The sequence below is a fragment of the Larimichthys crocea genome, chromosome XIII (assembly GCF_000972845.2).
Source record: "Larimichthys crocea isolate SSNF chromosome XIII, L_crocea_2.0, whole genome shotgun sequence".
NCBI classification, from domain to species: Eukaryota; Metazoa; Chordata; class Actinopteri; family Sciaenidae; genus Larimichthys; species Larimichthys crocea.
Genome location: NC_040023.1, coordinates 2359122 through 2386603, shown reverse-complemented (window position 1 = coordinate 2386603; position 27482 = coordinate 2359122). Strand labels below are relative to the sequence as shown.

Sequence of the window (27482 nt, the reverse complement as noted above, 5' to 3'; positions counted from 1 at the left end):
TGTTTATATTATATCTACATTATTTTTTTTACAGAGTTATCATTTACATAACTTTTGCGCAATAACACACTCCGATACCTTTAGTGTAATATGAAATTATTCGGCCACTAAACCACTATTATTACGTTTATTGTGTTCGTATTATCTTCTTAATTGTGTTTAATGCAGCTCGAATGCCGCATACACAAAATATATTAGCAAACAATATAATGAGACAGTTTGTTATTCTTTATAGCGAATTAACTTTATTAATATGCAGATTTATAACCGTTGCCTATATTAGTGACGTCAGACACCCCCCCGTGGTGTTGTAACCATAGACAACGGCCATACAAATTTAAAGCGTTCTGATTGGCTGATCGGAGTCTGTGCCATACGTGTTCGGGGGCTGTGATTGGTTCTCGATGGGACACCCGCGTTACGTCACTCGTCGTGTGTGTGTGTACTGTACCTATGCACACACAGCATAGTTAGTATTAGCTAGTGATGCAGCAAAGTGACAAATATTAGTTATATTTACAATTATTTAAAACATAATGGACTCACTGCTCTCCTGGCTCTTCTCCTCGGAAAAGGAGGAGCTGCACGTCTTGGACTGCATGGCTTACTTAATGTTTTTAATGGCAGCCTGCACTTGCGTAACTTTGCTCTTCGAAAACGTCCCATACGGACGATATGCCACCAGCAGGTATGGCTTTCCAGTTAATGTGAGGTTTGCTTGGTTCGTTCAGGAGCTGCCTGCCTTCATGGTGCCTCTGTGCTTGGTATTTTGGACATCTTCTGCCAAAACCTCACTGCTGCCCAACCAGCTGCTCATTGTCATGTATTTCTGCCACTATGTTCACAGGTAGGTCACTATAATCAATGAAGGCGCACTGCATCTTATATTACATGAGTGGTGCTGGATAAGTGCAAGTTATTTGAAATGACTTGATAACATTTTTTGTTCTGTTGCAGATCCCTTATTTATCCATTTTTAATCAGAGGAGGTAAACCGACACCGTTCGTCTCTTTCATCCTGGCCATTGTTTTCTGCCTCTATAATGGCTACATGCAGATCAGGTACATGAGTCATTATGCTGAGTACCCTGCGTGCTGGGTTACACATCCATGCTTCATCGCAGGTAAGTGTTTTGTCTGTTACAATCGAGTGTGAATTATTTTATTTTGAAGGGCTTGTCTTCTGTGTAAAATAGATCTGGCTTGCTGCCTTTCACAACACTCACACATTTAGTATAGGATAAACAAAGAATTGTTTTATGATGGCAGATGTTGGTATTTCAAAAATGTAAACATGGATAACAGAGAGGATGCACTGGTTTATAAAGACTCTGTTCTTTGAATGTGGTTGAAATAATTCAGTCTAGAATAATCCTGTTTATTCTCATCCAGATAATTTCTTTTTTTTTTAAAGCAACTTGATTGATTTGGATGAATCAATCTGTGAAAACAAAGCGCTCTTATTTTGAAGGCAAAATGAGTAGAGACTACAAACCATGATCATCATTCATATGATTGGCTGAGTGTAGATCATGTGGCTGACTGCAGGTGGGATGGGCCCCAACATGCACTGGAGCAATAGATTACTGGACTAAAAGTCTGAAAACTAAAACATTTCTGTGTGTTCCTGCATTGTTACTGCTGTTTTTCTCTTTCTTTTCTTTTTTTGCTAAGATAATAAAAGATAGACACAAGAGAAATTCACACAGCTCACAATATGCAAGGTAGATAAGAAAAATAGTCATAAATAGGGGCACTCTATTCCTGTGATCCATGGACGTTTCCTTTGCTGTGTGTCGTTCCTTCTCTCTCTTTGTGCTATCCTCTTCACTATCACAAGTTGAAAGCCATTCAGAGTTATTATCTACATTGTACGCAACAAGGTAAGATATTAGTGAAAAAATCAAATCTGTCTAAAACCTGGTTTAATTGTATGAACAATTTTCAGCCGAGTGTGTTCTGCAGGTAAACATTTCACTAATTTTAATGTTCAAATGACAAATTCTCATTTTAATGCGAAATTTAATACCATATGTTTAACATGTCAAGCCTCATCTGGTTTAGTTCTTAACTTACTTGTTCATTTTTATTTGATTTAGTTCAAATAATCATGCATCATTCAATTGAATTCAATTTTATTTTATACCGTGCCAAATCATCTCAAAACACTTAAAATGCAGAGCAGGTCTAGAAAGTACTCTTTATAATATTTTTTACAGATACTCAGCAATTCCCAAGTATAGGTATTTCTTAACTATGAAAATTTCAACAGATCATATCGTCTGTACAATCAAAAAATTGGCCTTAAGAGGTTATGCAACAACGCCAGATGAATTTTAAACCAGCTTGAAAGAACCAAAAGATCCACATTCAGTCATATGATCGCATTTTAATCTGAATAAATTAGCTATCCTCATAGGAAGAACGGTGCCCAAAAGAAGAATATTCATGTTAAATCAACATTTGTATTCAGAAAACCGATGAACTAAAGTAACTACTAAATGAACTACTCAAAGTACAAGTTACTGATTGTTTTAATTTTGTGTAGTGTAAATTTATATGAAAAAATAGCACTGGCTGAACATGTTTTTTAAAGCTTATATTTTGGGGCTTTTTTGAACCATTATTTTGATAGTGACAGGAAGGCAGAGAGAGAAAGAGTGGGGATAACATGCAGCAAATGGCCACAAGTTGGAATTGAACCCTCGACCACTGTAGCAAGGTCTTTGTACACGGTGTACACGCTCTACAGTCAGGATAACAACAGGATCCTTACCTCTTGCTCTCTCTCCCAGTTCATCTCTTCTACCCCTCTTTCTTCCCCCGTTCCATCGTTCTCTCTCCGTTTTAAATTAAATTAAATATCAAGGCTTTGCTTAAAAACATACCTGTCAGTCAAACAGGTTTGTCATCTCTAGGCTTTTGTTCCGCTGCAGGTGCTCCTCTTACGCTCTCCAAACCTCAAAGAGCTCAGCAGTTTTTCTTGGCTCTTGCTTGCTGTTCAAGCTAACGCAGGAAACTGTCGATTTAGAATACATGTTTTTCCATGGTACTGTCCCTGTACTCCCCTTACAGCCCCAGACCTTACATCTGCAGCAGATAAAGACATTAAAATACTCAAAAGAATGAAATTATTTATATTAGTTCCAATATTTGCAACCCACCCATGGCAGGACAAGAGGAATCCCAAATAGATATCCAACAATTACAGTGATTTAATTAATTAGCCCAGTCTGTCCGCGGTCCAGCTCAGAAGTCCAGATTCTTTATCATAATAAAAATCACGACAAACATGTCAGAAGTGAGAGAACGTCTGAAATATCATGCAAGTTAAGTGGGTTTTATTGTCATTTCAGCCATATACACAGTAGAGACAGCGTTTCGCCAAGCGCCACGGTGCTACATGGAACATAAAATATAGTGCAGACAGGACTACATTACACACACGTGATCTACTAAACATGCTAGACCACATCAATGTCAATCAACGATGCTGATGAATACTCAATGGATGTTGTAACTTTTACTGAAATGTTCAACATTTGGCAAATACATTTCTCTTTCCGACGATTAGATAAGAAAACTGAGCTCGTGTCTGTGCATGAAGTGTGGAGCTGGAGCCGGGAGGCGATTAGCATAAAGACTGGAATCACTTCCTATCGCACAGATATAGGAGTGGTATTGATCTGCTCGTCTCACTCAAATTAGTAGCGTTTCCCAAAAGTGTTTCTTCAAAAAACACGAATTGGCTGACTGGCTTTTGGTCAGGAAAATGTCGTGCTAAAGCAGCTTTCGGTTGGTTCATCTCCAGGGTCTGTGCTGTGGTTGGTCGGCTGGTTGGTGAATATGCACTCTGACCACATCCTGAGGAACCTGAGAAAGCCCGGAGAGACTGGTTACAAGATTCCCACAGGTAAGGGTTTTAGTCATGAAACACTGGGCGGACTATTGCTCTCACCATGGAGAACAAGTCCCATTACAGTACATCTAACTTTCACAGAGGAAAACTTAAGCAGTATACAATTAGAAATACTAAAATACTTCCATTTAACAAACCAAAGGGCACTATTCTCCAGATTATTTTTAATTTTGAATGCGGGACATTGACTTTTAAAGGCATATTTTACATTGCGATGCTACTGCTACTTAGGTTTACAGTTTGGATCCTTTTTTCCACCACTGCTGTGGGGTGACAAGAAAGTCAAGAAAGCAGTAATCACATCATGGCACAGAACTCTGCGGTCTTTTGTACATGCTAATTTTCCAGTGTGGTCGCATGATTATACAGGATCACACTGTAAGCAGAATCACAGGTTGTCAGGAGTTATCTTTTCCTCTCTGCCTTGCCCTCTGTGAGCCCTTACATTAGTGTTCTAAAAAGGTTCTTGCTGCTTTGACTCTAATATGGTCCAACTCAGCTTGTGACTCACTGACTCACAATACTTGTAGTGTTTGTGTGTGTGTGTGTGTGTAGTTTTTTTGCTTGACGTGACACATTTTCTACACCGCTCAAGTTTTGATAGTAATCATGTTAGACAGCAATCCAGCCCTGTACTGGAACATGCATATTATACTGTATGTCTGCACACAGACTGATTCATGCTAAAAAAGCACTCAGCCCATGGACTGTAAAGAAATGTTCATGTTATGGCAACATAACTTCTTTTGAAAACTGCACTTCCTCAAATGTCCACTTGAGGCTGGCTACAGAACTCTCTTGCTCTATAGCTAATATCCCCGTTTATTTAACTCTGTTTATTTAATGAGCGTGGCCTCAGCTCCACCTTCCATTTAATGATTCAAACACAAAGGGTTGGGGTTTTCAGGCTAGCTGTTTCCAATCAATAGGGCATCTCACTATGTATCATGAAAATGGTAAAACAATGAATAACAATGAAAACAATTCACTGACAAAACAGATGCAAGGAGGGTTTGCTGCATAGTTGGTTGCAGCGTATGACCTTTACAAGAGATGATGCGATGTGGCAAATACGTGGGTGGGGTTTGGGTAAACAACATTTTGGCCCACGTCCAAATTCTTTTTGACAAACAGCCTTGAGGGCGGTATGTATCAGAGAAGCTGAATAAAATCTATAGTACTGCTTTTCTAGATCGCATAATTGGCAAATTCAAACCATAAGTTGGATTTTTTCCCCCCCTCTGCTAAATCAATCAGTAATCATAACAGGGTCACACAGAGAGTGGCTCCCCTGACTAAGACCACAGTCACAACAATAGCACCTAGGGTCTGAACTTGCGGTGAACCTGTTGAAACAATCCATCCCGGACCCTCAAGGAAAACACAGTTGAGAAGGCGAAGCGGGAGGAAGCTGTGAGCCGCCCTGCTGCAAATGAACTTCCAGGCACGTCTGGAATCCCCTCAGCCAAGAATCTGACATTTTCACACAGACTGTAGCAACGGCACACATGGCCCGCAAATAAATAGTTAGTGCTCAGCCATCTATGGTCAGTGTATGTCCTTTTGAGTTTTTAGCAGCGTGCTGACTTGAAATTACACTGAGAGACAGCGTCAGGACTCATTCTGCTAAGCGTTGAATGGTAGTAAGCGAAAAATCAATCACGCGTTTATTTTCTATATTTGTGTTATTTTTGCTCCGGTGAATGTATGAAAGGATGAGCATACCTGTCTGTAATTCCTGTGTCTTCCGCCCACAGGAGGAATGTTTGAATATGTGTCTGGAGCCAACTTCTTAGGAGAGATAACAGAGTGGGCAGGCTTCGCTCTGGCTGGCCACTCTGTTCACAGTTCAGCCTTTGCAATCTTTACCACGGTAGTCCTTGCCAGCAGGGCTGTGGCCCACCACAAGTAAGAATAATAACACACACACACACTAATATATAAAAAGAATAAGCAGGTTTTCATGGAGTGTATTGCACCCTTTGAAGCAAATACTAGTATTAATAGAAGAAAATGACTCCTTTCCTTCTTTTTGTCTCTACAGATGGTACCTTGCAAAGTTCGAAGACTACCCTAAAAGTAGAAAGGCACTGATTCCCTTTGTGTTCTAACAAACGCCGTGGGTACTGGAAGCCTGCAAAGGTACCGTTTCTCACAACAGACGAGAAGAATATTCCCATCATCCTCTTTTCTAATTCAGGAAAGCTCTGATGTCAGAACAGAGTGAATGAAAAACACAGGTTTGCGTGCTTGTAAATGATCTCATCTGAGCTGCAAGCATGCAACAGTTAGAAGCCATCATCTTAAAAAGATTTTTATTATTGTCATTACTTATATATTATTATATTATAATGTCCGTGAAGCAAAGTAATTTCAGCAACCATTAAGTGAATGTAACGGAAGAGCTGTGTTTGCCGGAGAGGCAACATTTGGCACTCCCCCTCCAGAGGAGGAAATAAGATAGTGAGTGGAGCATACCTCAACGGTAATACGCTGGATTTATAACAGCGTGCACCAGCAGTAAACAGTTTTAAGACCCTCCGCTGATCTGCATATCCTTCCAGATGGAACATAAACCTGGAAATGCAAAGCAGACATAAAGTTTTCAGTCACTCTCGAGAGTCATCTGTTGCAAATGCGTCTTTTTAACATACAGTCGAATTAAAGAGACAAAAACGGGACCTTCAATTGAGCTTCATTTTGCTCATCAGAAAGACTTTACTACTTACCTCATTATCTCAAAAACCTGGAAACGCAAACACTCTGGATCAGAATGTAAGTGCATCACCACCCTGTAAAGACTGAGACTGGAGCAGGCTGGTTCCACAGGCTACTGGGCTGCAGGGAAATCAAATGGAGATCAAGCATGGCCCTCAATAACTCAGCCATGCCTGAAATGAGAAGAAGAGAGCGTTGCCTCAACACATCACTCTTGGCGGAGTGTCAGAGAGAGAAGAGGAGAAGAAGAAGAAGAAGTGGTGGAGAAATGAAAACTATTGAAGAGCACGCTGAGCATAAAAGAGGCTGAATGGACGAGGTGGTGTGTGATTTGAGTAAAAGGCTGAGAGAACAGAGAAGACAAGGTATCATTTTTAATAATAATCACCTTCATCAAGAGCCAACTTTTACAAGAATTATGCCTTATTTTGTACAATAATAATAATATTTGGGTCTGCTTAATGTTTTCAGTATTTTCAGTGTTTCTCAGGAGATGTTTAGTTTGGAAATAAGTGCGGCTTATCTCATCACTTAAATTCAAGTGAAAATGACATTGGTTCATGACACATGACAAAGAGTTGTGGCAGCTGAAGTTTCCTCCTGCAACTTCTATCCTTTTCTCATTGGAGGATTTTTCCCAACGCGGGTCACATCATTCTGAATTTTAAGAAAAACGTGTCGCATTTAAAATATTTTTATTTTACACATGGTTCTATCAATAAATAATAGGACTGCTAATGTTTGTTTGTGCTGAAAAATGAATCCTGTGTGTTGCCGATGGCTATGCAGAGTGACATCCTTCGTGTTTGAAGTCCCCACTGTCTCTCTCTTTCTCATGCAGGCTATTTCCCCTGTGTATCCTCTTTATCCTTGCTTCTTGTAATTGCATCACTATATTATACAGCCAGTATTTTCTGAGCCTGCCGTCTGACTGCAATACCATTCATCTTCAGGCAGACACCGTTGCATTTTCTTTTTATATGCAAAGCATTTCAATGAAGTGCCTTTTTAACTCTTGACACTCACATTCATTCAAGCAGGCTGCAGATACTCCAGATATTCAATTCACACATTGCAGCCAACCTGCGTCACCTTTAGGAAAGAAAAGCAGCAGCTTTTTAAACCTGCAACATCGCCATCTAGAGGCAAAGGTTGGAGTAGCGATTTTAATTTTACCACTTGCACCACCTGCAGGCAAAGAGTGTCACAGCAGTAGTTTTTCCTTTTGTTGTTGTGTGTGTTGATGGAGTTTTGAGAATTTAAATTGTTTCCATTAAACACCAATTGTTAGATTATGTAAAAAATATAATTTCATAACTGATCAAAGCTAACTATTCTGGAAATAAACAACATGCCAAATATTTCAATAACATGAAAAATGTATAGATCTTTGTCAGATTAAAATGCTAATTTTCTTTTGGCTTCCATATCCCATCACCATTATAAATTAAATTTCATTATGATCATCCTCCTCCCTTTTCAGAACAACCTGAGGCACAGAGGACAGACAGCAACACAGAGCGGTGTGAACTCTCTGTTCTTTTTAACAGAATATGCTCCAGTTAACAGCAAAAAGAAAAATACATTAAAAAAAAGGGGGTGTCAATCATTGCCTGCAGCTGGTGCAAGCATTAAAATCAAAGTAGCTATGTTTTTCCTTGCCTGTAGGAGGCACACATTAGCATGTCTACTGTACAACTTCAGGTCTAAACTGCTGTAAGATCATTTTTTTTGCCTGTAGGTGGCGTAGGTTGACTGGTACCGCAGGTCCAGATTTGAAGTTCTGAACCTGCTGCTCTGCTATTCACTGGGCCTATACTGACTCTGTCCTTGTTACACTGTGCATAACCCCAGTGTGGGTCTGATACACCACAGGCAACATGTTCACACATGTAAATGTGAAATAGCTGTTGATACAACAGTGTAAATGCAGCCTTCCACTAATGTGGGTTAATATCTGGAACATGCTGCGGCCTCATTATCATTCAAGCCACATGCAGTCTCAGACTACTGCCTGCTTCCTTAATATTATCTGCTATTACTGTTAAGCCTGAGAGCATACTGTTGACTTCTCCTGCCCTCTCTCTGTTTATATATATATATACATATATGTGTGTGTGTTTAGCATCCGTCAGCCATGGTCTAGTCATCACCAATGTGGTAATCCCATAAAAGCTGACAATGAGGCAAACCAGCCCTGAAATCACACACTTGGCACACAGTCAGTGTTTAGGCGTTTAGGCTTGAGCTGAGACTGTGATACATAAGAGAGATGAGAGGAATAAACTATGCAACGTGGTGTGTCACTCAAAAATGCCTGTGTTACAGACAAGTGTAACATGGAGGGAGATAGAAAGAGGAGTGTAGATTTCCACAGGCGTACAGTGGGAGTAAGCAGCTGCGTGTGTTATATGGCGAGATACATATCCTAGCTGGCACATAGTTGGCTCTGGGGGGTTTTCCTTGACTCTGTCACATGCTGCACGTGAGTAGCAGTGGTAGGGGGTGGGCATTATGCAAGACACTCTCTCCCTCACTCTCTCTTTTTATTTATTTTTTTACACGCATCCCAGAAGGTGTTGGTTATGCCTTTATCCAGCCTGCCTCCGCTCCATCATGGAGCTTAATGGGCTGAGAGATGGCTGTTACGGGTGCTGCAATGATCAACACCACCTGCTGTGTATTGCCCCTTGAAAATGAGCATTCGGATCCACAGGGCCGCAGCATAGCTACATCTGAAATAATAAACAGAAAGAAAGGAGCTCAATTTGCACTCGGACAGTGTGTGTATATATGTGTGTGTTACCCTGTGGAATGCAGTGTGAGGGTTTGTATGTATGTGAGCAGCATTTCAAGGACCAGAGGTTTTGATTATGCCCCCCGGGCCGTATTTAAGATGCCAGCTGACATCACAATGTGGTCTCCCTCTCTAATGTTATGTAAATTGTATTTTGCTGAGGAGTTATGTTGCCATGTTTTTCTATTTTTCAGGGGATTTTCAATGTTTACAGTGGGCGTTTTTTTTTTTTCTGTCAGAGCTTAAACAGAGGATCATGAAGACGTGGATGCGGGGTTACCCACAGAAAAGACAGTTTTCCTGGGGGATCCCAACCTATTAATGTGCCCAACTCAACATATTTGCTTACATATATAACAATGTAACATCCTTCTAATTTGGTTTACAGATAGATGGATTAAAAAAGAGCTATATACAATTAAGTATGTACCAATATTTCAAGATATTTGAGTTTATAGTGTCACTATATGTCACTCCTGCAAGATTCAGCCACTGTCCAGCCACATATTGATGGGGGATCCCCTATGAACCCACCCACCCTCTCCCTCCACCCTTTGCTGATGGCCGGGAGGTGGAGATAGAGTGCTCAGGGACCTCTGGGCTCCTAAGCCATGCCCTTTTTTTTAATTAATTTATTTTTTTTAGGAGCCACTGCTACCACATGACCCCTTTATTCATTACAGCCGTTTTACCATGCACTTCATTTGTTGCTCTATTAAATATTTCTCAAATTAAAAACTCAAATATTTTATTCCGTGCAATTCATCAGCCGGCCTCGGAGTGATGAAGGAGGAGTGGGCGGATGAGGGGGCGCAGTCGTCGTCGTTAAAGAAACCCCTCGCAGTGCGCATGCGCATGGATTTGAAGAGACTACGCCATATTGAATTCCCGTAGGGAAACGGCTAGCATTTTTTTTTTCCTCCAGCTAGCGGTGTAAAGGGGACACTTTATCAATGGTCCTAATTCGGTTTAATGTTTAAATACTTCTCTTTTCATTATCCGGGACAAGCGTAGCGACCTTTGAAAAGGTCCAGCAAGCGGCAGCAGATTCAAGACGGGCTCGCTAAAGTGTTAGTTAGATACTTGTAGGGGGGGGTTACCAGAGAAAGAAGTTGAATGGATCCGAGGGTAGCTTGGATTCAGCCCGAACAGAAAGGACCTGCGAACGCCTTATGGATGCACGTCTGGGAGACCTCTCAGGGAGTACGGACACTCTCCGCTCAGCAGCAGCAGCAGCTCCACAATCAAAACCACAACCAGTGCGTGAATTACGCTGCGTTGGATGTTTTAAAAAATGTGGCGACCGCGGTGGCATCGAGCAAGAGCATTTGCAGCAGCAACGGTAACGCCGCTGCTGCCAGTTTGAGCAACGGCAGCAGCCATCACAGCATCATGAACGGCACTACTACTAGTATTAACGGCACTGCGATTTCCTCGCTGGGGATAGCGCTGTCCAACGGGAACGTACATAACTCCTTCACCGCCATGGCCAACACCGTTGAACCAGGTGAGGGAAAAACCCAGCCCCAGAAGACGGGATCTGTCTCTTCTTCTTCCTCCTCCTCATCCTCATCGTCGTCCTCCTCCTCGCAGGAATCCAGGACGGACAGCCCCCCTTCCAGCTGCTCACTTGAGAGGACTATGGGTGGAAATGTAACGGGCAACATGAATAAAAACGTCGGGGGTGCCAATCTGCTTTTCAGCGTGAGTGGCGACAGCAGCGGCATGGACAATAATGTCAACCATTACCACCACCACCACCACCATCATCACCGTCACCTACAGGAGCACCCGGCGTTCAATTTACAGCAGATATGCGTGAAGCGCCAGCAGGTTCACACCTCCACCTCCGTACCTGTAAATCACACACACAGTCACCACCCAGGCCGAAGGAAAAGTGACAACAAAGCGAGCACTTATGGGATGAATTACTTGCTTTCAAACTGCACTAATGGTAATTATGCGAGCACTTGGACACCGTGGAAGACGAGGAAGTACAACCCCGGGGTCCTCGGGTGAGTGGCCGAACGCTGTAACGTTAACCGCCGTAGCTAGGATTTAAAAAAAAAAAAAAAAGATAACGGCTTTTTAACTGACGCTGCTCGGTTTAAACGGTCAAAAAAACGGTGTTAATTCACATTTATGTGCGTCAAGTAAGTACAACGTGATGGTGCTATTATTTTCCCAACGTAGTTATCGCTATGTATTTATATATTTATATATATGTGAGCGTACAGGCAGCGGTGCAGTGTGAACTGGAGTTGGGCTGTTTGCTGGATGGCCGTTAGCGAGGAGCGTAAAGAAGCGACAGTCGGCCCGAGCTAGACGGAAGTGGTGTGTTTTTCTCCGTTGAAGTTTGAACTGAGCCGTTAAAAAAAAATATAAAAAAAATAATAATAATAATACAAATTTATTACAACAAACTACCGAGAGGAAAATAAACGTTAACACACGATATGTGAAAGTGTGTAATTTAATTTAAATTTGATTAGAGTAATGAGCGTTGTTTATTTAGAAGGTTTTTACCGGATATGTTGCCTTCAAGTGTAGTTAGCCTGACCGAGGAGCTAACTCAGCTAACGGTTCTCCCGTGTGGCTCCATGTTAAAATTAGCAATGAAATAAAACATTTTATAAAAGTTTCACTGTCAAACAAATGGGCGTAAGTCGAATTAGAAACTAGAGAACCAAGAATAAATATAAAATGCTACATGACTAGGTATTAGCTGACATTTAACCTGTGCAGTAACTGTTCATACACACTGTGCAATGTGGCTAAACTATTCCCAATTGCTTATGAGTGATTATTACACAGAGAATATGATTTAAACTTCGGACTTATTGTGTGTTTTCATTACACTGAATTAAAGTGTAGTACGTTGAGTTATGCACACTGTATTCAGGTCTGCATAATTGGCTTTTATACCAAAGTTATTGTGGGTGCAGTCACAGTTAATTCTCTGTTTTTCCAGGCTCTTCTTTATGGAGCTCTGTCACTGTGACATGACAGACAGGCGTGGGCTTTAATGTGTATGTCCTGTTGATTTAAAAGAAGACCAGAGTGAAAATATCAACTTCAGACATTATTTGTATGGTACTTTTCATACAAACAAAACACAAAGTGCTTCATACAATAACTCCCTGCTCGATTATAAACGAAAGCACAGCTCTTATATGAACACAGCTTTAAGGACAACTTAACTGGAGTATATATTTTAATGTAATATTGCTTTTTTTTGCTCTTCGGTGTTAATAAATACTTAGTTGGTGTTTTGTAACTATCACAACTACATTGTTGGCGTAGTAAGAGTCATATAAATGAATATCCTCAGTGTTATTACTGTCTCCTTCTTCCTAAAAAATAAAAAATCAAATGGACAGGAAGCAGGAGCAGGAATCCAGATGTGTTGCAGGGCCTTGTGATATTTGTAATGGCTGCTTGCACCCAGCTGGGAATTTTCTGTACAAGGAATTGGCATGTGTCGTGAAAGCTCTTGCACATGCATGATGTTTTCACAATCACCACAACCATAAATCACTGAAGTTGTTCGTTTATGTTTTGTCCTTTTAAAAAAAAAATGTTCATGAACAGCCTGTTTCATTTTCTCTGGGTGCTTGTGATTCTTCAGGTTATCTCATGCGAGTTTTGGCTTGTGCACTGACTTGTCTCGCAGTAGTTGCCTTCAGGGTTACCCTTTTTGAAGTCCCACACTGGAGGATTTGCACTCAAATTGAAAATACCAATAATTGTTTAGTTATGCGACATTGACTGCCAAACAGTCCATGTATGGCAGTAAAACATTGCTTCCACAGTAAGATACCAATAAAAACCAGTTCTTATTTTGACTGTGTGGGGCCCAACAATCACCATGCCCTTCTGTAAGCAGCGGACTATTGGCATGGATACGCCCTGGCTTGCTAGCCGAGAGTTTTCACCAAAGAGTGGACACACGGGCGGACTGCATTTCCTCCAGGGCTCTGGTAATTGATTGTGACAGTCTCCCTGTCCTGTATTTCACACTGACATAATGGCATGCATTCCTAGAAAAATGAATGGCCACAGGGTTGAACAGAGTTCCACTGTTCGGAGGCATTTGACTGGTCAGAAATCTTTACATTGTATGTGCCCCCACCAGGGGCACAACATTAGCACCAGTTGAGCTCTGGTAAAACTTAAACATTTTTTTGCTCCACACCATATCAACAGTAACAATAAGGCCTGGGACTCAGCAGGCATACTCTGTAAGATATGGTCTGTAGTGTTTTACTAAAGCCTCTTTTCACATTCCTCCAAGATGTGTTGCTTTACCTTTGTAAATGTCCTCCCTTATAATGAGATTCTCCCTACTTACATGACCACTTTATTTCTGGGCTAGTGGTTGTGTTAATGGCCGTGGTTCCAGGTGCTGTTATGGAGAGAACTGGGTCTATTATTAAGGTTAGGTTAGAGAAATCTAGGCTTTGACTCAAATGATTTGTGATCCTAAAAGAAATGGGAAGAAGTTCTGTGTTTGATTTCGCCTCTAGTAAAGATACTGCTCATAGTTTCACACAGTTGTCAGCAAAATAGTAAATAACATTAAAGCAAATTAAAATGTAGTCATTGTACAACAATGAAAGGGCTTAGATTTTTATGGATTTCGGACTTTACAGATACATATGGCTTCAAGTAACGGCAACAATCTTATTCCAGTGTATCGCTGTGCAAATTGTTTTGTTTGTCTTTTTTTTCTTTGGTAATCTGACCAGCCAAGCAGAGTCAAGTAGGCGCTAATAAAATAGAAAGTACATAATGTCTTCTGTAGAACTGCTGTACTGTTGCTTTCATTCCCTGGCTCTGGTATATTTTTTTCAGAATGTAAGCTAAGCCATATCTGGTATGCGATGTGTACAAGTCAAGTTTTAGAAGATGTCCTCATGAGATTGTTAGTTCCCAATCCAGCTTTTCCACCAGTCTGCGTGTAGCAGAAATGTTTATGTGCCGAGAATAACCCTGATCTGTCCTTCTCCTGTCCGTCCAGACTACACGAGGAGGTGATGGACTTCTACAACTTCATGTCTCCTCGGCCAGAAGAAGCAGCTATGAGGAAGGAGGTGGTGAACCGGATAGAGATGATCATCAAGGAGCTGTGGCCCACTGCAGATGTAAAATATACACACACACACACACAAACACACATATACACGTCCTCTGTTTATTTGGATCAACTTTCCTTCTTTCGGGTTCTTAATATCTGAGAGCGCAGTCTCTTAAATCATACAGTCCACTCTTGGAAGAGGAATTATTGGCACACGGACAAACTGTGATCTCAGATTGCTCATAAATCTTCGTTGAGACACTGTTTCTTTTTAAAGACGAGGCTGTGTGCATAATAACAGCAACTTATATTTACATAGTGTTTTTAATTCTCTAACTACTTCACATGAGTCAGAACTTGCCCCCCAAAAAAATGAATTTGTTCATTTTAATTGTGGTTAAAATCTGGAGTGAGACCCTTTTATAGCTGCTTGGTATTCTGTAAAAGGTCGTGTGATTCGTCGTCAGAGATTCGCCTATTTATTCTCTTGTCAAGAGTTACACATCTGTACGCAAAGTATGAAGCTACTGCCAGCGGCCGACTAACTTAGCGGGGAAACGGCTAGACTGGCTTTGTCCAAAATTAACTAAATTGACCAGTGCATCGAAAGCTCACTAAGTAACACGTGTTTGCTTGTTTGTTCAGCTCGTACAGAAAGACAACAATTTGCAGTTTAATAGAGAGTTATGTACTGGACTATGTTTTGGTCAGAGCCAGTAAATTCTTTACTGGTTGCTTGGCAACTAGTCCCGGCCAAGAAATACTTTGGCACACATTGTCATTCCTTTTAAAGCTAACCAGGAAGTGCATTATCCTGGTGCTAATTGTAGTTTCCATAGATTAAAAAATCATCACAGAGTTGAAGTAATTTAATCAAAATTAATAATAAGTCATTGTCTTCATTTCTTTCTTTTTTTTTTTTCAAATGCACTCACTGTGCGTGTGCAGAAATAGTGATGGAGGATCCCGCAGCTCGTCGAGAGTAGTGCAGCGACATAGGCTGGATGTAATGCCCCCTCTCATTACTTAATCATGTAAAACACGTGCAGCAAGTGATTTGTTTGCTGCCAGTCTTCCACTCTTCTACTGTGAGTCAGATTGTCAGGTAAATGGATCAAGCCTGTGATTTGTAACAGGCTCCCTTTTCATTTCAACCTATTAATCCCGGCCTGTCTTTGTGCTATTGCCTTGTCGTATTTACCAGACGGGAAGGGAAAGGACTCTACTCTGCTTCCTTTGGAGAGCTTTCGCTTGCAGCCCCCAAACACAGCATTTCCCCCCCCCCTAGCTATTGTATACTTAATTTGGCAGCTTACTCAACTTGGCAGCTTTCACTGTCTCGGAAGTAGAACCCGGAAATACCTCTTTCCCGATAGTTTGCAAACATTTGAATTGGATATATACATCATTACGACAAATGAGCTGCGGTGCGATCCAGGATCTGTGCTGTCAAAAGCATGTAGCCATTATAGATGGAATGTGATTTCAGGTTTTTTGTTCGTCGTTTTCATATTTCTTCACCATTTGTTTTTCCAGGTCCAAATATTTGGCAGCTTCAGCACAGGGCTGTACCTTCCGACGAGGTAAGACCCCTGTATTCATGAGTGAAGAAAACAGTTTTTGTATCATTTTATACCTGCTGTGTTTTGCTGGACAATATTTTAAGATTCTTTTCTCTTTTTTTTGCCCTCAGCGACATCGACCTGGTGGTGTTTGGGAAGTGGGAGCGCCCCCCGCTGCAAGAGCTGGAACAAGCTCTCCGCAAGCATAACGTGGCAGAACCTTTCTCCATCAAAGTGCTGGACAAGGCTACAGTGAGTAGTGACAAGCAGGACGTGTTGCTCAGCTCTTAAGGCTTTAGAGACACGTGTCATGCTGTGTTTGTCTCGAGTCCTTTGAAAAAGAGCAACAGCTATTCAAAAATAGATCATCAAACACTAGCACTGATATTAACGTACAATTTATTAATAATCTAAGTGTAATAGAATTGTTTGATCGTTAATTTCTCTTGTTCTCTCTCTCTAAAGGCAGTTTCATGATTTTTTTTTTTTAAAAACACAACAAAAATAGTTGCTGAAAACATGTGAAAAGACTTTGAATGATATATTACTGAAATGTGGAGTTTCAAATGTGGCTCGATGACACGCTGAGGCCACCCTGAGCGTACCCCTGCACCTTCAGCAGAGAGATAGAGATAAATTCATCTCACTCAGAGTGTTTCAAAGTTAGTCATGTCATTTTCTGAACTCATCTGACACATTTCATACTGCTCATATTTACTCAATTTTGACACCTAATTTCATAAACTCGATATTTTTAATCATTCAAATTTGGCTGGGTCGTTAATAACACTTTCTTCTTTGGTCTGACGAACTAAGAACACACATTTATTCTTACTTTACGCGGACTCTAATGTTTTAAGTGATAAGATGTTACAGCCCCAGTCATCAAGAAACTAATGGGAATTAAACCCAGCAAAAACAACATTCTGCAGCATTTTTATGTTCAAGTTCATGTGGACTTCACAAGGTTAGTTGGAAGTACAAAGCACTTGCCTCCTTTACTCTTTTATCTCCGTGGAAATATGAGAGACATTTTATATCCATCTGTTTGGTACACTATAATGCACTATAATGTTACAACAGCAGCAGATACTTTGTCAGCTTTATTCACCCAAAATTCAAATTGTTCAGCAGCAGTGATACCTCACTGTTTACTTCTGTTTGTTTTGAAGTTTGACCTCTACTTTGCAGTTTCTAAAAGGGGCCATGTAATGTGGGAACCTACTCTGGTGGACGTGTTTATAGCTACATTCCCACAGTAGTGTGGTAGCTCCGTTGCAAGCACTATCATCCCATGGGGTGTGCACACGACCAGGTTAACCACTGCGAGCTGACTGACACGACAATAACTAGTTAATGGCTGAATGTTTTTTTTTTTTTGGATGAGCTATTCTAAAAGGCTGTCGGTCACAACAGATGGGGGGTTTCCCCCTTTGCTTTCATCACACACTGAATGTGTCCTTAGCTTGAGGGTAGTGTTTGCTCATACGTGTCACTTTTGTCACTTTTTCTCCGCTCAGGTGCCAATCATCAAGCTGACAGACCAGGAGACTGAGGTGAAGGTGGACATCAGTTTTAACGTCGAGACTGGAGTCAGGGCGGCAAGCTTCATTAAGGATTATGTTAAGGTGAGATATAGCAGCTTGCAGGTACACTTTTTTATCTCGGTGGTATTTTATTTAATCAGCGCATCAGACCAGAAGGCATCACACGATGCACAGAAACCAGGGATTATGAATTTAAGTCTTGTGGGACTGAAGGAAATCTGTCCACAACGCACGTTACAAGCAATTTAAAGATGGAGCGAGAGAGCAGGAAAAGGTCATGTAGACAAATTTCAATAAAAGCCACCAGAGGAGTCACATAATTACTATTTTATAGTGGAGTCTAAATACAGAACATTGGAAATTCCCTTTGTAAATCAGTCAAACCAGCATTTTTTTTAAAGCTTGACACTTTACTTCACTCCAATTTTACATTTGGCTCGTCTCATTTCCAAAGTGAAGCTGGAACGGACTCCAGCAGCCGCTGCTCATTATAATCTCCACTTAACTCAAACTGAGCGCGTGTGTTGCTGGAAACCTTGTCGCCAAATGCACCCAGCAGAGGTGAAACCCGCCCCGTGGCTTTGACAGAATTTCTGCTTAAGGTTGGATCTCTGCCTTGCTTTAGTCACAGGTTGTAGTAGCTTAATGCAGAAGAGGAATTCCAGGTGCTGATGTTCCAGCACGCTGACATTGTTTGGCATGTGTTCTTTGTCTTTGGTGCGCTTTTTTTTATGTCTTCTGCTTCTCTGAGAATGCATGCCACAGCTTGAAAGTTGACGGCAGCACTCAGTGTTAATCCAGTGATAGTTGATGTGGTTGCGTAGGCGTGCCGGGCTCCAGTGCGGTCTTGTCATTGTGGGGGATCACCTCAGAGTTAATCCTCGTACATCACATTCTCATGCAGCCCTCCCTAAAAGCATATTTGAAAAGTCAGCCTGCCACTCCACTGGCACAGATATGCACACACGTACTCCCAGAACGTAATGCGTTCTTTTCAATTGGGAAAAATAACATATTTGTAATTCCCATTCCCAGGCTCTGTGGGGTTTCAGCACACTATCAGCTCACAGTCACTGGGAAGCCTCATTGAATACCTTTTTTAGATGATTCACCCAGTTGGAAGCTGGATAGAGTATTTATATGGTAAGTAGGGGTGTAACAATTCATGCGTAGCATTGATTATTAATTAGAATTATTTAGATGCGTCTACTGACGAAAAAAAATAAGATTTGAGTCACTTTGGTTTCAGCAATAATTGCAGCATCAGCAGGGGAGTTTCACTGGTTTGGCAGCATTATAACTTCTAAAAAAGGACAAAACGGTATGTAATGGTGAATCAAAGTTACTATGGAAACATGACAAATTCTAAAACTACCTCAGGAAATTCACTCTAAAGCTGCAGGTAGTGCTGGTACATTTTCCAGTAAGTTGTCTGACCGGAAACCATCACAAAGTCCACTGCAAGGTTTATTTGCATGGATTCTTTGTTGCCTGATAGTTGCTAAATCAAATCACAATCTATAAAATTTAATTGACTGAAAGTTTAATGGGAAACAGGAGTTGAAATCGCCGACCACGAAATCACAAATCAAGCAAATCAAATGAACACTCCTGCTGCTAACTGATGTATTATAATTCTTTGCAGTTCTTTGAATCCTTTTCTCTTTTACTTTTAATGTTGTCTGGTCATATTCCTAACTCACTGAACTCTATGAACTCTACTCAAATGCAACCTGAGTCAATTATTTATTTATTTTTAGGATTCTCTCCTAGCCTCGAGTTTGATCAAATAAACTGTTCTCAATCCACACCTGTCTCTTTCAGATGTATCCAGTGCTGCCTTACCTGATCTTTGTGCTGAAGCAGTTTCTGCTGCAGAGAGATCTGAACGAAGTCTTCACCGGGGGAATCAGCTCTTACAGCCTCATCCTCATGGTCATCAGCTTCCTACAGGTACAGTAAGATACAGACACACACACACACACACACACACACACACACACACACACACACACACACACACCAGTAATGTTGTAATAAGAGCAGGAATTAGCTCTAGTGCAGGATGTGATAGCAGTTGCTCCTTAGAAGCAACTTTAGGGCCAGTAACCGTGCTTATGAAAGTAAATATAATGCCATTATATATATTTATACAATAATAAGAATATTATAGTGTAGTGTAGTGTAGTGTAGTATAGTGTGTTTGTTAAGATAGTGACACTGATAGTAGCAGCAATAACACCATTCATGGTAGAATAGTGACACTGATAGTAGCAGCAATAACACCATTCATGGTAGAATGAGTAGTAGTCAGTTGTACGCAGACATCAGTGCTGGTCTTTACTAACGTATAGTAATAATCGTTTTAATTATCCAGTCTTCCTATGCTTGCTCTCCAGCTCCATCCTCGCATTGACGCGAGGAACCCCAACGAGAACTTGGGCGTGTTGCTGATCGAGTTCTTCGAGCTGTACGGCCGCCATTTCAACTACTTGAAAACAGGGATCCGCATCAAAAACGGAGGCGCGTACATAGCCAAAGAGGAGATCATGAAGGCCATGACAAATGGATACAGGCCATCCATGCTTTGCATAGAGGACCCACTGCTTCCAGGTGAGTGTGAGTGTGAGTGTGAGTGTGAGTGTGTGTGTGTGTGTGTGTGTGTGTGTGTGTTTCACAGGTTTACATTGATTGTATGGTACTTGCACTGAAGAAGAAACACCTGTGCAAATAGCGACTTTCAAGCGGAAATGTATCCAGCTTACTAAGTTATACATCAGTGAGGATGAGGTTGAATACTGAAGAGCTCACTTTACCGTTTAATATTCACTATTGTGTTTCTGTGCTTGTCTTTACTCCATGTAGGTAATGATGTGGGGAGAGGTTCCTATGGTGCTATGCATGTCAAGCAGGTGCTTGACTATGCCTACACTGTCCTGAGTCACGCAGTGTCCCCGCTTGCACGGTCATATCCCAATAAAGACTCTGAAAGGTTAGTACTGAATCCACTGAAGAGTATTAAAGATACCCGGGATGAAAGTGGCTTTTAAAACCAGCTCTCTCTTCTCTCTTCCCTGTAGCACCTTGGGCAGGATAATCAGGTTGACCCAGGAAGTGATCGACTACAGGGAGTGGATCATTAAGAAGTGGGGTGGCAGGGATCTGGCTCGAACAGACAACAGAGGTATGATTCACACTTTATTCCACAGTAATGAAGAAAAAGTGAGACTGTATGAGGACAACATGAGGGAATTGATTTGAAGAGATACAGTGTTTATGTATAAATCATAAAATCCACTGAACAAGACGGGCACAATCTGTGAACTCATTTCTTCTTTGCATTTCGTAGTTTCGCCTCCAAAGGAGCCCGTGTCGGAGCAGGAGACCTGCGTGCTCGGTGGCGGTGTGAGTTCAGAGGAGCAGCAGAGGGACTCGGTGTCTCCCCACAGCGCAGACTCCCCCATGTCCATCTCCAGCCCCCATCAACACTCTTCAGCCTCCTCTGTCTCATCGCTGTCTGGATCAGACAACGTAAGATAACACAGTGGAAAAAAAACACACTCAATGTGTGTGATGGCAGCAAGACACATACAGTGTTTGCACATGTTGACTTCTGGATATATACGGGATAGCCATTATGTTACCTAACTCACAAACAAAAGTACAGTACAATTTCTCGTCACTGTGCAGTAATACTGCCACCCGCCTGATTTTACTCTCTCCGATCCAAAGTGACGTACCCAACCTTGTGTGTTTGTGTGATTTGCCAGGACTCTGATTCAGCGCTGCCGTGTCCCGTCCCACCGCCACCCCTGCCGCCGTACCCGTCTTTCCCGCCCCTGGGCCTAGCTTTACCACCAGGCCTCAGCATCGGCACGGGCAAGCCCGGCATGGGACACCATCTCCTCATGCCTCCAGGCTCACAGGTGGGCACTGAGTATATGTAGTGGTTAAGATTTGGAGAGAATGAAACGTAGCGTCTCTTTCCTGTAATTAATTATCATCCCTTTCCTTCCTCCAGGCTCGCGTCTCACTGCCCGGTGGTCTAGCAATGCACTCCATACCTGGCAGACAGGTGTGTATAGACACCGGGCTTCCCCCCTTCTTCCACATGCCCCCCCCAGCCCATGCTCATGCCCCTGCCCCCTCCAGCCCCCAGCCTCTGCCCAGCCCCCACTCCAGCCACACACACAAGGTAGGCGCCGGATGCCACAAACACACTCAAACGCACTGTCAAGGCAAACTTGTCTCTCTCACACACACACACACACACACACACACACACACAGTCTATCTCATATTTTCTGTCTCTGTCAAGTGTTTGATTTCTCTCTTTCTCTCTCGCACTCTCTCCCTTTTTAAGACGAATCATGTAACAGGTTACATAAAAAAATGAATTGCCATCTGTTGTTCATAACTGATCAGTAAACACTTATCGCTGCTGCTCTGAGGCCTGATGTTCCAACATCTGGCGTGGGCCTGTTGCTATGGGAAAATGACATTTTCCAAAACAGTGTAGTGGCTTATTAAAGAAGTCGTTTGACATTTTGGGAATGTGCTTATGCATCTTCTTGCCAACGCTACAGCAAGCAGGCAATTGGCTTAGCTTAGCTTGTGCATTTCATTGGTTAATGCAGAGTAATTCAGAAGTCTACATGTCAGTCTGCAGGCTTAACTGTTCTGTCCCATGAAAGAATGAAATGAACAAGCAGTATCCGTGAAGAAAATAGAAGTTTTATTGATTGCATCTTGTTTCTCTTCCCTCCATTCCTCCTCAGAACGGAGTAAAGTTCAACGTGAAGGGCTTCCACAACCCGCCGCTGGTCAACAACCCCGTTCTGGCTAACCGCGGACACACACACACTCACACGCACACACAGTATCACCGCAACACTTGGCGACGCAGGAAGAGGGACAGCCTACCGGTTAGCCTCAGCAGATAGAAACCACTCCTCCTCCTCCTCCTCCTCCTCCTCACCCGTAACCCCCCCCCACTTTTTCCTCCCTCTCCTCTCTGGCTGCAAAGACCCTGGCTCTTCTTCGTTCGTCTTGAAGGAGGATGGACAGGCAGACAGAGGACCAGAGACCAGCAGTTTTCACTCTGGGGCTGCCGCGACATTGGAACAGCAGCCCTCAGCTCTGCATCTTCCTCCTACTATCTCTACCTTTTACATTTCTGCATGACTTTTGTTCACAGTTTCGTAGTTTCAGTATTATGTTACTCTCAGTATTTTGTTTTCCTCATCCTGGTTTCAGGTCGGTTCCTGGTGTTTTTGTTTGTTTTCGTTGGACTTGGTGGCGATGCCATTGCCAAGTTCACTTGACCTCGTCTTGACCCTCGCAGCCAAGCTGCCTGTGGTTCAGTGTTACTTTTTTTTTTTTTTTTACAGTTTATACACTTTCATTTTGTGCAATAATGATAATTTTCTTTTTGGAACTAAAGTAAATGCTTATTTAATTTTGTGTGTGTATATGTAAAGGCATTTTTATACTGTTTTATTTTTGTAGAATTTTAAATTTTGTTTACGAAACCTTTCCCCAGGCAGCATCTCTGGAGCGTGTGTTCATCGGTTGTTGTTTCTGTGTAAGTGTGGGAGTGTATGCGCCTGTCTGTCATTAGGTTGAGATGGACCCCGGTTCAGAGCCCTCCCCCACTTTGTGTTGTTTTGTCTGATAAAGAGAAGTGCGAATACGGAGCTCCTATCTCGACATCCCCTCCATTTTTCTTGTGAAAATGGGCGAGGTTAACATGAGATTCCTTGTGGAAGATTTGTTCCTCGGTCCAGTTAGTCTAAGGCATCCTGGAGGGAGGTGGAGGGATGGAAATTGCACCCTGGGATAGCAGATAGAGCTCTAGCAGTGCCACCTCGAGATTGTGTATGTATGTGTTTATCTCTGTGTGTGTGTGTGTGCGTGTCCCTTATGGGACTGTGTTGTTGCCATATTTTGTCAGTCAGGGGAAGGCTGGCAGTGGCCTGCTAGTTTTGTCTCGGCCATCTTTCTCTCCACTGGAGGCGATTTTTGAAAAGAAAAGCTTCCAGACAGTGCAGGATTTTAGGTCTGAAAGAGCCTGTTCTGTTCAACATATATGCTAGTGTGTTTTCATTTTTGTGCTTGTCTCTTTTTTATTACATGTCATAGGAGGGTTGAGGCCAAGAAGGCAATGGCTTATCTGACTTGAATTTGAAGATCAAGATTAGGGTAAGAGGCAGGAAGCCACTGATTCCAGGTCAGAGATATCCTCTTATTCTCTCTAGTCGAGGGACACAGTTGTGGAAATCTGATCCCCGGGCTGAGGTCAACCCTCGCCCGCAGCTGTAAATCAGTGCAGACCAACACTAAGATGCTCAGCGATAAAGTTTTCTCCTTTGTGGTTCTGGACAAAGGAGAAAGGAGGGAGAGGGAGAGGGAGTCTTCCTGAACCAAGGACCCTAGTGAAAGGGAATTATATTTTGATTCCATTCAGGAATCTTGTGTATATTTGATTGCCAGGTACTTCCGCTAATTGTTTGCAATGCCTTTTCTTTGTGTTTACTTGGAGTGTGTGTACGTCGTTTTCCGCGAGCGCACTGTGTCACACGAATACACACACACACACACACACTCACAGACAGGACTGTCGAAGGCTGTGACTCGCCCAGAACACTACACACGCTGGTGTTATTACTATGCAAGTGGATTATTCTAATTATTGTGTCAACTCTATCGTCTTTCCATTTGGGTTTTTGTTTTGTTTTTTTCCCCAAATGACGAACACTGCTCGTTGGACTGGAGTAATGTTACTGACTGTCAGACTCGCAAGCCAACTCATGTGAAACTCAAACCGCACCCCCCTTGTATTTGTAAGAAGGTCCTGACATGTTTCAAAGTCTAGTTTTCTACATGTATCCGTCAAATGTAAGGAATGGGGAATGTTAATGTCAATGGTTGGGTCTGGGTCTGTGTAGCGTGTGACATAGTGAAACGTGTGTGAGAACGTATTGAGACTCATGACTTGCCACCACAGGTTTTTAATCAGATGCCCGACAGTTCATGAGAAAGTGCGCCCAGAGAGCGACTTGCACTCTGCCGGTGCGCTTCAGAAGGGGCCAAAGCATCCACCAACAATTCTTTACCTTTTTACCTGTTACACATTATGTTTTTCTTTTTCTTTAAACTATAGCAACTCTGAACTCAGTCAAAACTGCACCGGGCATCAATTTTTAATCTCAGATATGAAGGGTTTCTGTTTTGACCGATGGTTCACAGATGAAGCAGATTATGAGCTAATCATCAGAGAAATTCCTTTCATGTTTAATGATTTGACCATCTGTACTATCTCACCCTATCACCCTGTTATTTCCCATGGATGATCACTTTCTATATAATTGTTTCCATCCGTAGAGAAGTAATCACGTCGGCCGGCATGAAATTCTCAATTACAAGCAATCCCCACCCGATATTATAAATTAGATATGAAGTCGGCAAGCCCTTTCAAACTTCTCTTTTAAACTGCATCCCTGACAGCCATGTCTGCTTTCAGAGATTAGAACCAGCATTGATGAGAGGCTGAAAATGAAATTGGTAAGGCAAGGTTGATGACTGGGTCAGAGTTGCCTGCATCTTCACAGCAAAGACTTTGACATGCAGTATCTTAGGAAGTCTGTATGGATTCAAATCTCTGTGCATCTCAGCGGTCCAAACGCATCTGCGTTTTCCGCTTTCTCTCTGTCCGATGGCGATGGAAAATGGTTAAACAAAGGTCTTTGTTGTGCTCTGACACATTGCCTTCACTTCACACTGATTGGTCTAAGTGACGGGAAGAGGAAAGCAACACAGAGTGGCTAGGACCGCTGAGATTTCGACGTACACATGTACATGTAGATGCAATGTAATATTAGCCCCATTGCAATACAATGAGGGATTTTAAACTGGCGGCTGCTGTTTAGAAAAGGTGGCAGCCCCTCTGTGTCCTGGCTGATTCATGTGAGCAGTGGCCCTCGAAATGGCTAGCTACCAGTGGCCTGAGGGAACCACTGCCCAGCTTTTGTTTATTTTTTCCTTTTTTTTTTTTTGGTTTTGTTTTGTTTTTTTGACATTTTTATGTAAATATATTTTTTTCTATTTTATTTTTTAATAAACATTTTAAAACTGCCAGTCAAGGTGTGTTTTTTGACACTTAAAGCAACACTAACACTATATTTAGCTAACAAAGCACAATAAGCAAACATATCATCAGATTAGATGGATTTTAATGACCTGACACTGGGGAAATTCACGTCACAGCAGCTCATATACACAAGGTGGATAAGAAATTACTCCTAAATAAGAAATATATAGAAAAGGGCCCCACAGTCTCATGCAGCAGGTATATGAGGTATATGTTATGTTTTCAGCAGATACAAAGCAACAGTAGCATTTATTTGAGTTCATTTCAGATATGTATGTGTAGATAAATAAAAATGAGCAGTATTCAGCTCCAGGATTGTGGGGGGCGTGTCTGCTGAATATGCTGAAGCCACGCCCACTCGTGGGAGCTTTCAATCAGCAATTTTGAAGTGACTGAAACTTGTCAGATGAGTTCAGAAAATGACATGACTAACATTGAAACACTCTGAGTGAGATTAATTCATCTTTATCTCTCTGCTAGGGGTGCAGCGGGATGCTCAGGGTGGCCTCAGCGTGTCATCAAGCCACCCTTTAAGGACCGCCCAAAAAATCCTGGACTGAAAACTGTTTTAACCTCTAACTCCACATTTCAGTAATATATCGTTCAAAGTCTTTTCACATGTTTTCAGCAAATATTTTACAACATATTAAATGTGTTTTAGAAAGAAATCTCAGAATTGCCTTTACATGGGCTTTAAGCTTTGTTTCAGTCCCCCGCTGACTCCTGAGGGAAATATCTGGCTGCTTACCTGCTAAATGCTCCACTGTGTTCACCAGTTAGCTCTTACTTATTCCGCCTGTTGTTAGGCGGTGGTGGGGTACGGTGGGTTTATTAGAGCTTTATATGTTGGAAACAACAGCCTGCTGTGTCTGGAAGTAATGCTGACTGGAGCGTAAATGTTCAGGCCATAAAACAATGAGCTGAAAGACGCAGAGTACAGGAACTGCAGAGTCGGGTGATAATTCTCTGTGGGTTTGTTAGTACAAGTGACCCCTTTCACATTAGTCATTTGACCCGTTGTTCGTGTAAAAATATGCACTGGTGCAGATTTAATTTGCCATTCTTAAAAGTATTTGACTCTAATTAGTCTGAACTCCAAAGGCTTATTCCTACTGTGTCTGTGTGGCTCTGATATCTTCCTCAGTCGACATGTGATTCTTCTCATCGACACTGGGTGGTGCACATGTACTGCTGCTGGTGCTGAATAAGGCGCGCCTCTCAAACATAAGGCTGCTCTACATTGCTGAGCTCCCTGGTGGTGTCTTCAGTACGCTTAAACCCCCCCCAGAAACCAAATATAGAGGCGATAACTCCACATTGCCAGACTTTGTCCACAAGCTTCACATCCAGTCACACCGGAGCCTTCAGTGGATGTCAGGTGTTTTGAATGTGTGTGGTTTTGTTCAGGATTAGGTGTACCGTACTGTCTGCTGATGGCAGACTCAGTCCAGCCAGCTCTGAAGCACTTGCCCTAGCATTTTCGTGACAAAGCGTATGCACTCGTATTAACCTCGCTGATATGTCCTCTGTACAGCGATTAAAGCTGAACTACAGAAGAAGCTTCAAACGCTTTAGTTGAACATAGAGCGTTTGAATTGTAAAGCAACTATCTGTTATTACTGCTCAAAGCCTGGATGAACAACATAGATGAGGATGAAGTGATGAGGATCAAAGGTCTCTCTGGGGAGCCCGAGTTCTCTCAAAGGGGGACAC

The 27482-nt window shown here is 42.1% G+C and overlaps 2 protein-coding genes across 5 annotated transcripts; both read left to right on the top strand.

Annotated features, from left to right (window-relative positions):
- Nucleotides 1-409: 409 nt before the first annotated feature.
- On the top strand, nucleotides 410-14563 carry srd5a1 (steroid-5-alpha-reductase, alpha polypeptide 1 (3-oxo-5 alpha-steroid delta 4-dehydrogenase alpha 1)). 3 transcript variants are annotated; one of them, XM_027286111.1, is made up of 6 exons: nucleotides 410-847; nucleotides 958-1124; nucleotides 3812-3913; nucleotides 5677-5827; nucleotides 5964-6061; nucleotides 14455-14563. In XM_027286111.1, the coding sequence occupies exons 1-5, from the start codon at nucleotides 537-539 to the stop codon at nucleotides 6028-6030; spliced, it is 798 nt and encodes a 265-aa protein (XP_027141912.1). In that variant the 5' UTR covers nucleotides 410-536; the 3' UTR covers nucleotides 6031-6061; nucleotides 14455-14563. The 3 variants fall into 3 exon arrangements, with proteins under 3 accessions (XP_027141912.1, XP_027141913.1, XP_010733992.2); XM_027286112.1 differs by lacking the exon at nucleotides 14455-14563 and adding an exon at nucleotides 9674-9770; XM_010735690.3 differs by lacking the exon at nucleotides 14455-14563 and having other exon boundaries at nucleotides 411-847; nucleotides 5964-6886.
- Nucleotides 9688-24922, top strand: tent4a (terminal nucleotidyltransferase 4A). 2 transcript variants are annotated; one of them, XM_010735700.3, is made up of 13 exons: nucleotides 9688-11449; nucleotides 14455-14578; nucleotides 16048-16094; nucleotides 16205-16325; nucleotides 17594-17701; nucleotides 19445-19573; nucleotides 20020-20233; nucleotides 20486-20612; nucleotides 20701-20804; nucleotides 20970-21151; nucleotides 21391-21546; nucleotides 21642-21815; nucleotides 22399-24922. In XM_010735700.3, exons 1-13 carry the CDS (start codon nucleotides 10551-10553, stop codon nucleotides 22561-22563), a joined length of 2550 nt encoding a protein of 849 aa, XP_010734002.3. In that variant the 5' UTR covers nucleotides 9688-10550; the 3' UTR covers nucleotides 22564-24922. The 2 variants fall into 2 exon arrangements, with proteins under 2 accessions (XP_010734002.3, XP_019131165.2); XM_019275620.2 differs by having other exon boundaries at nucleotides 10273-11449; nucleotides 21642-21695.
- The last annotated feature ends 2560 nt before the right edge of the window (nucleotides 24923-27482 follow it).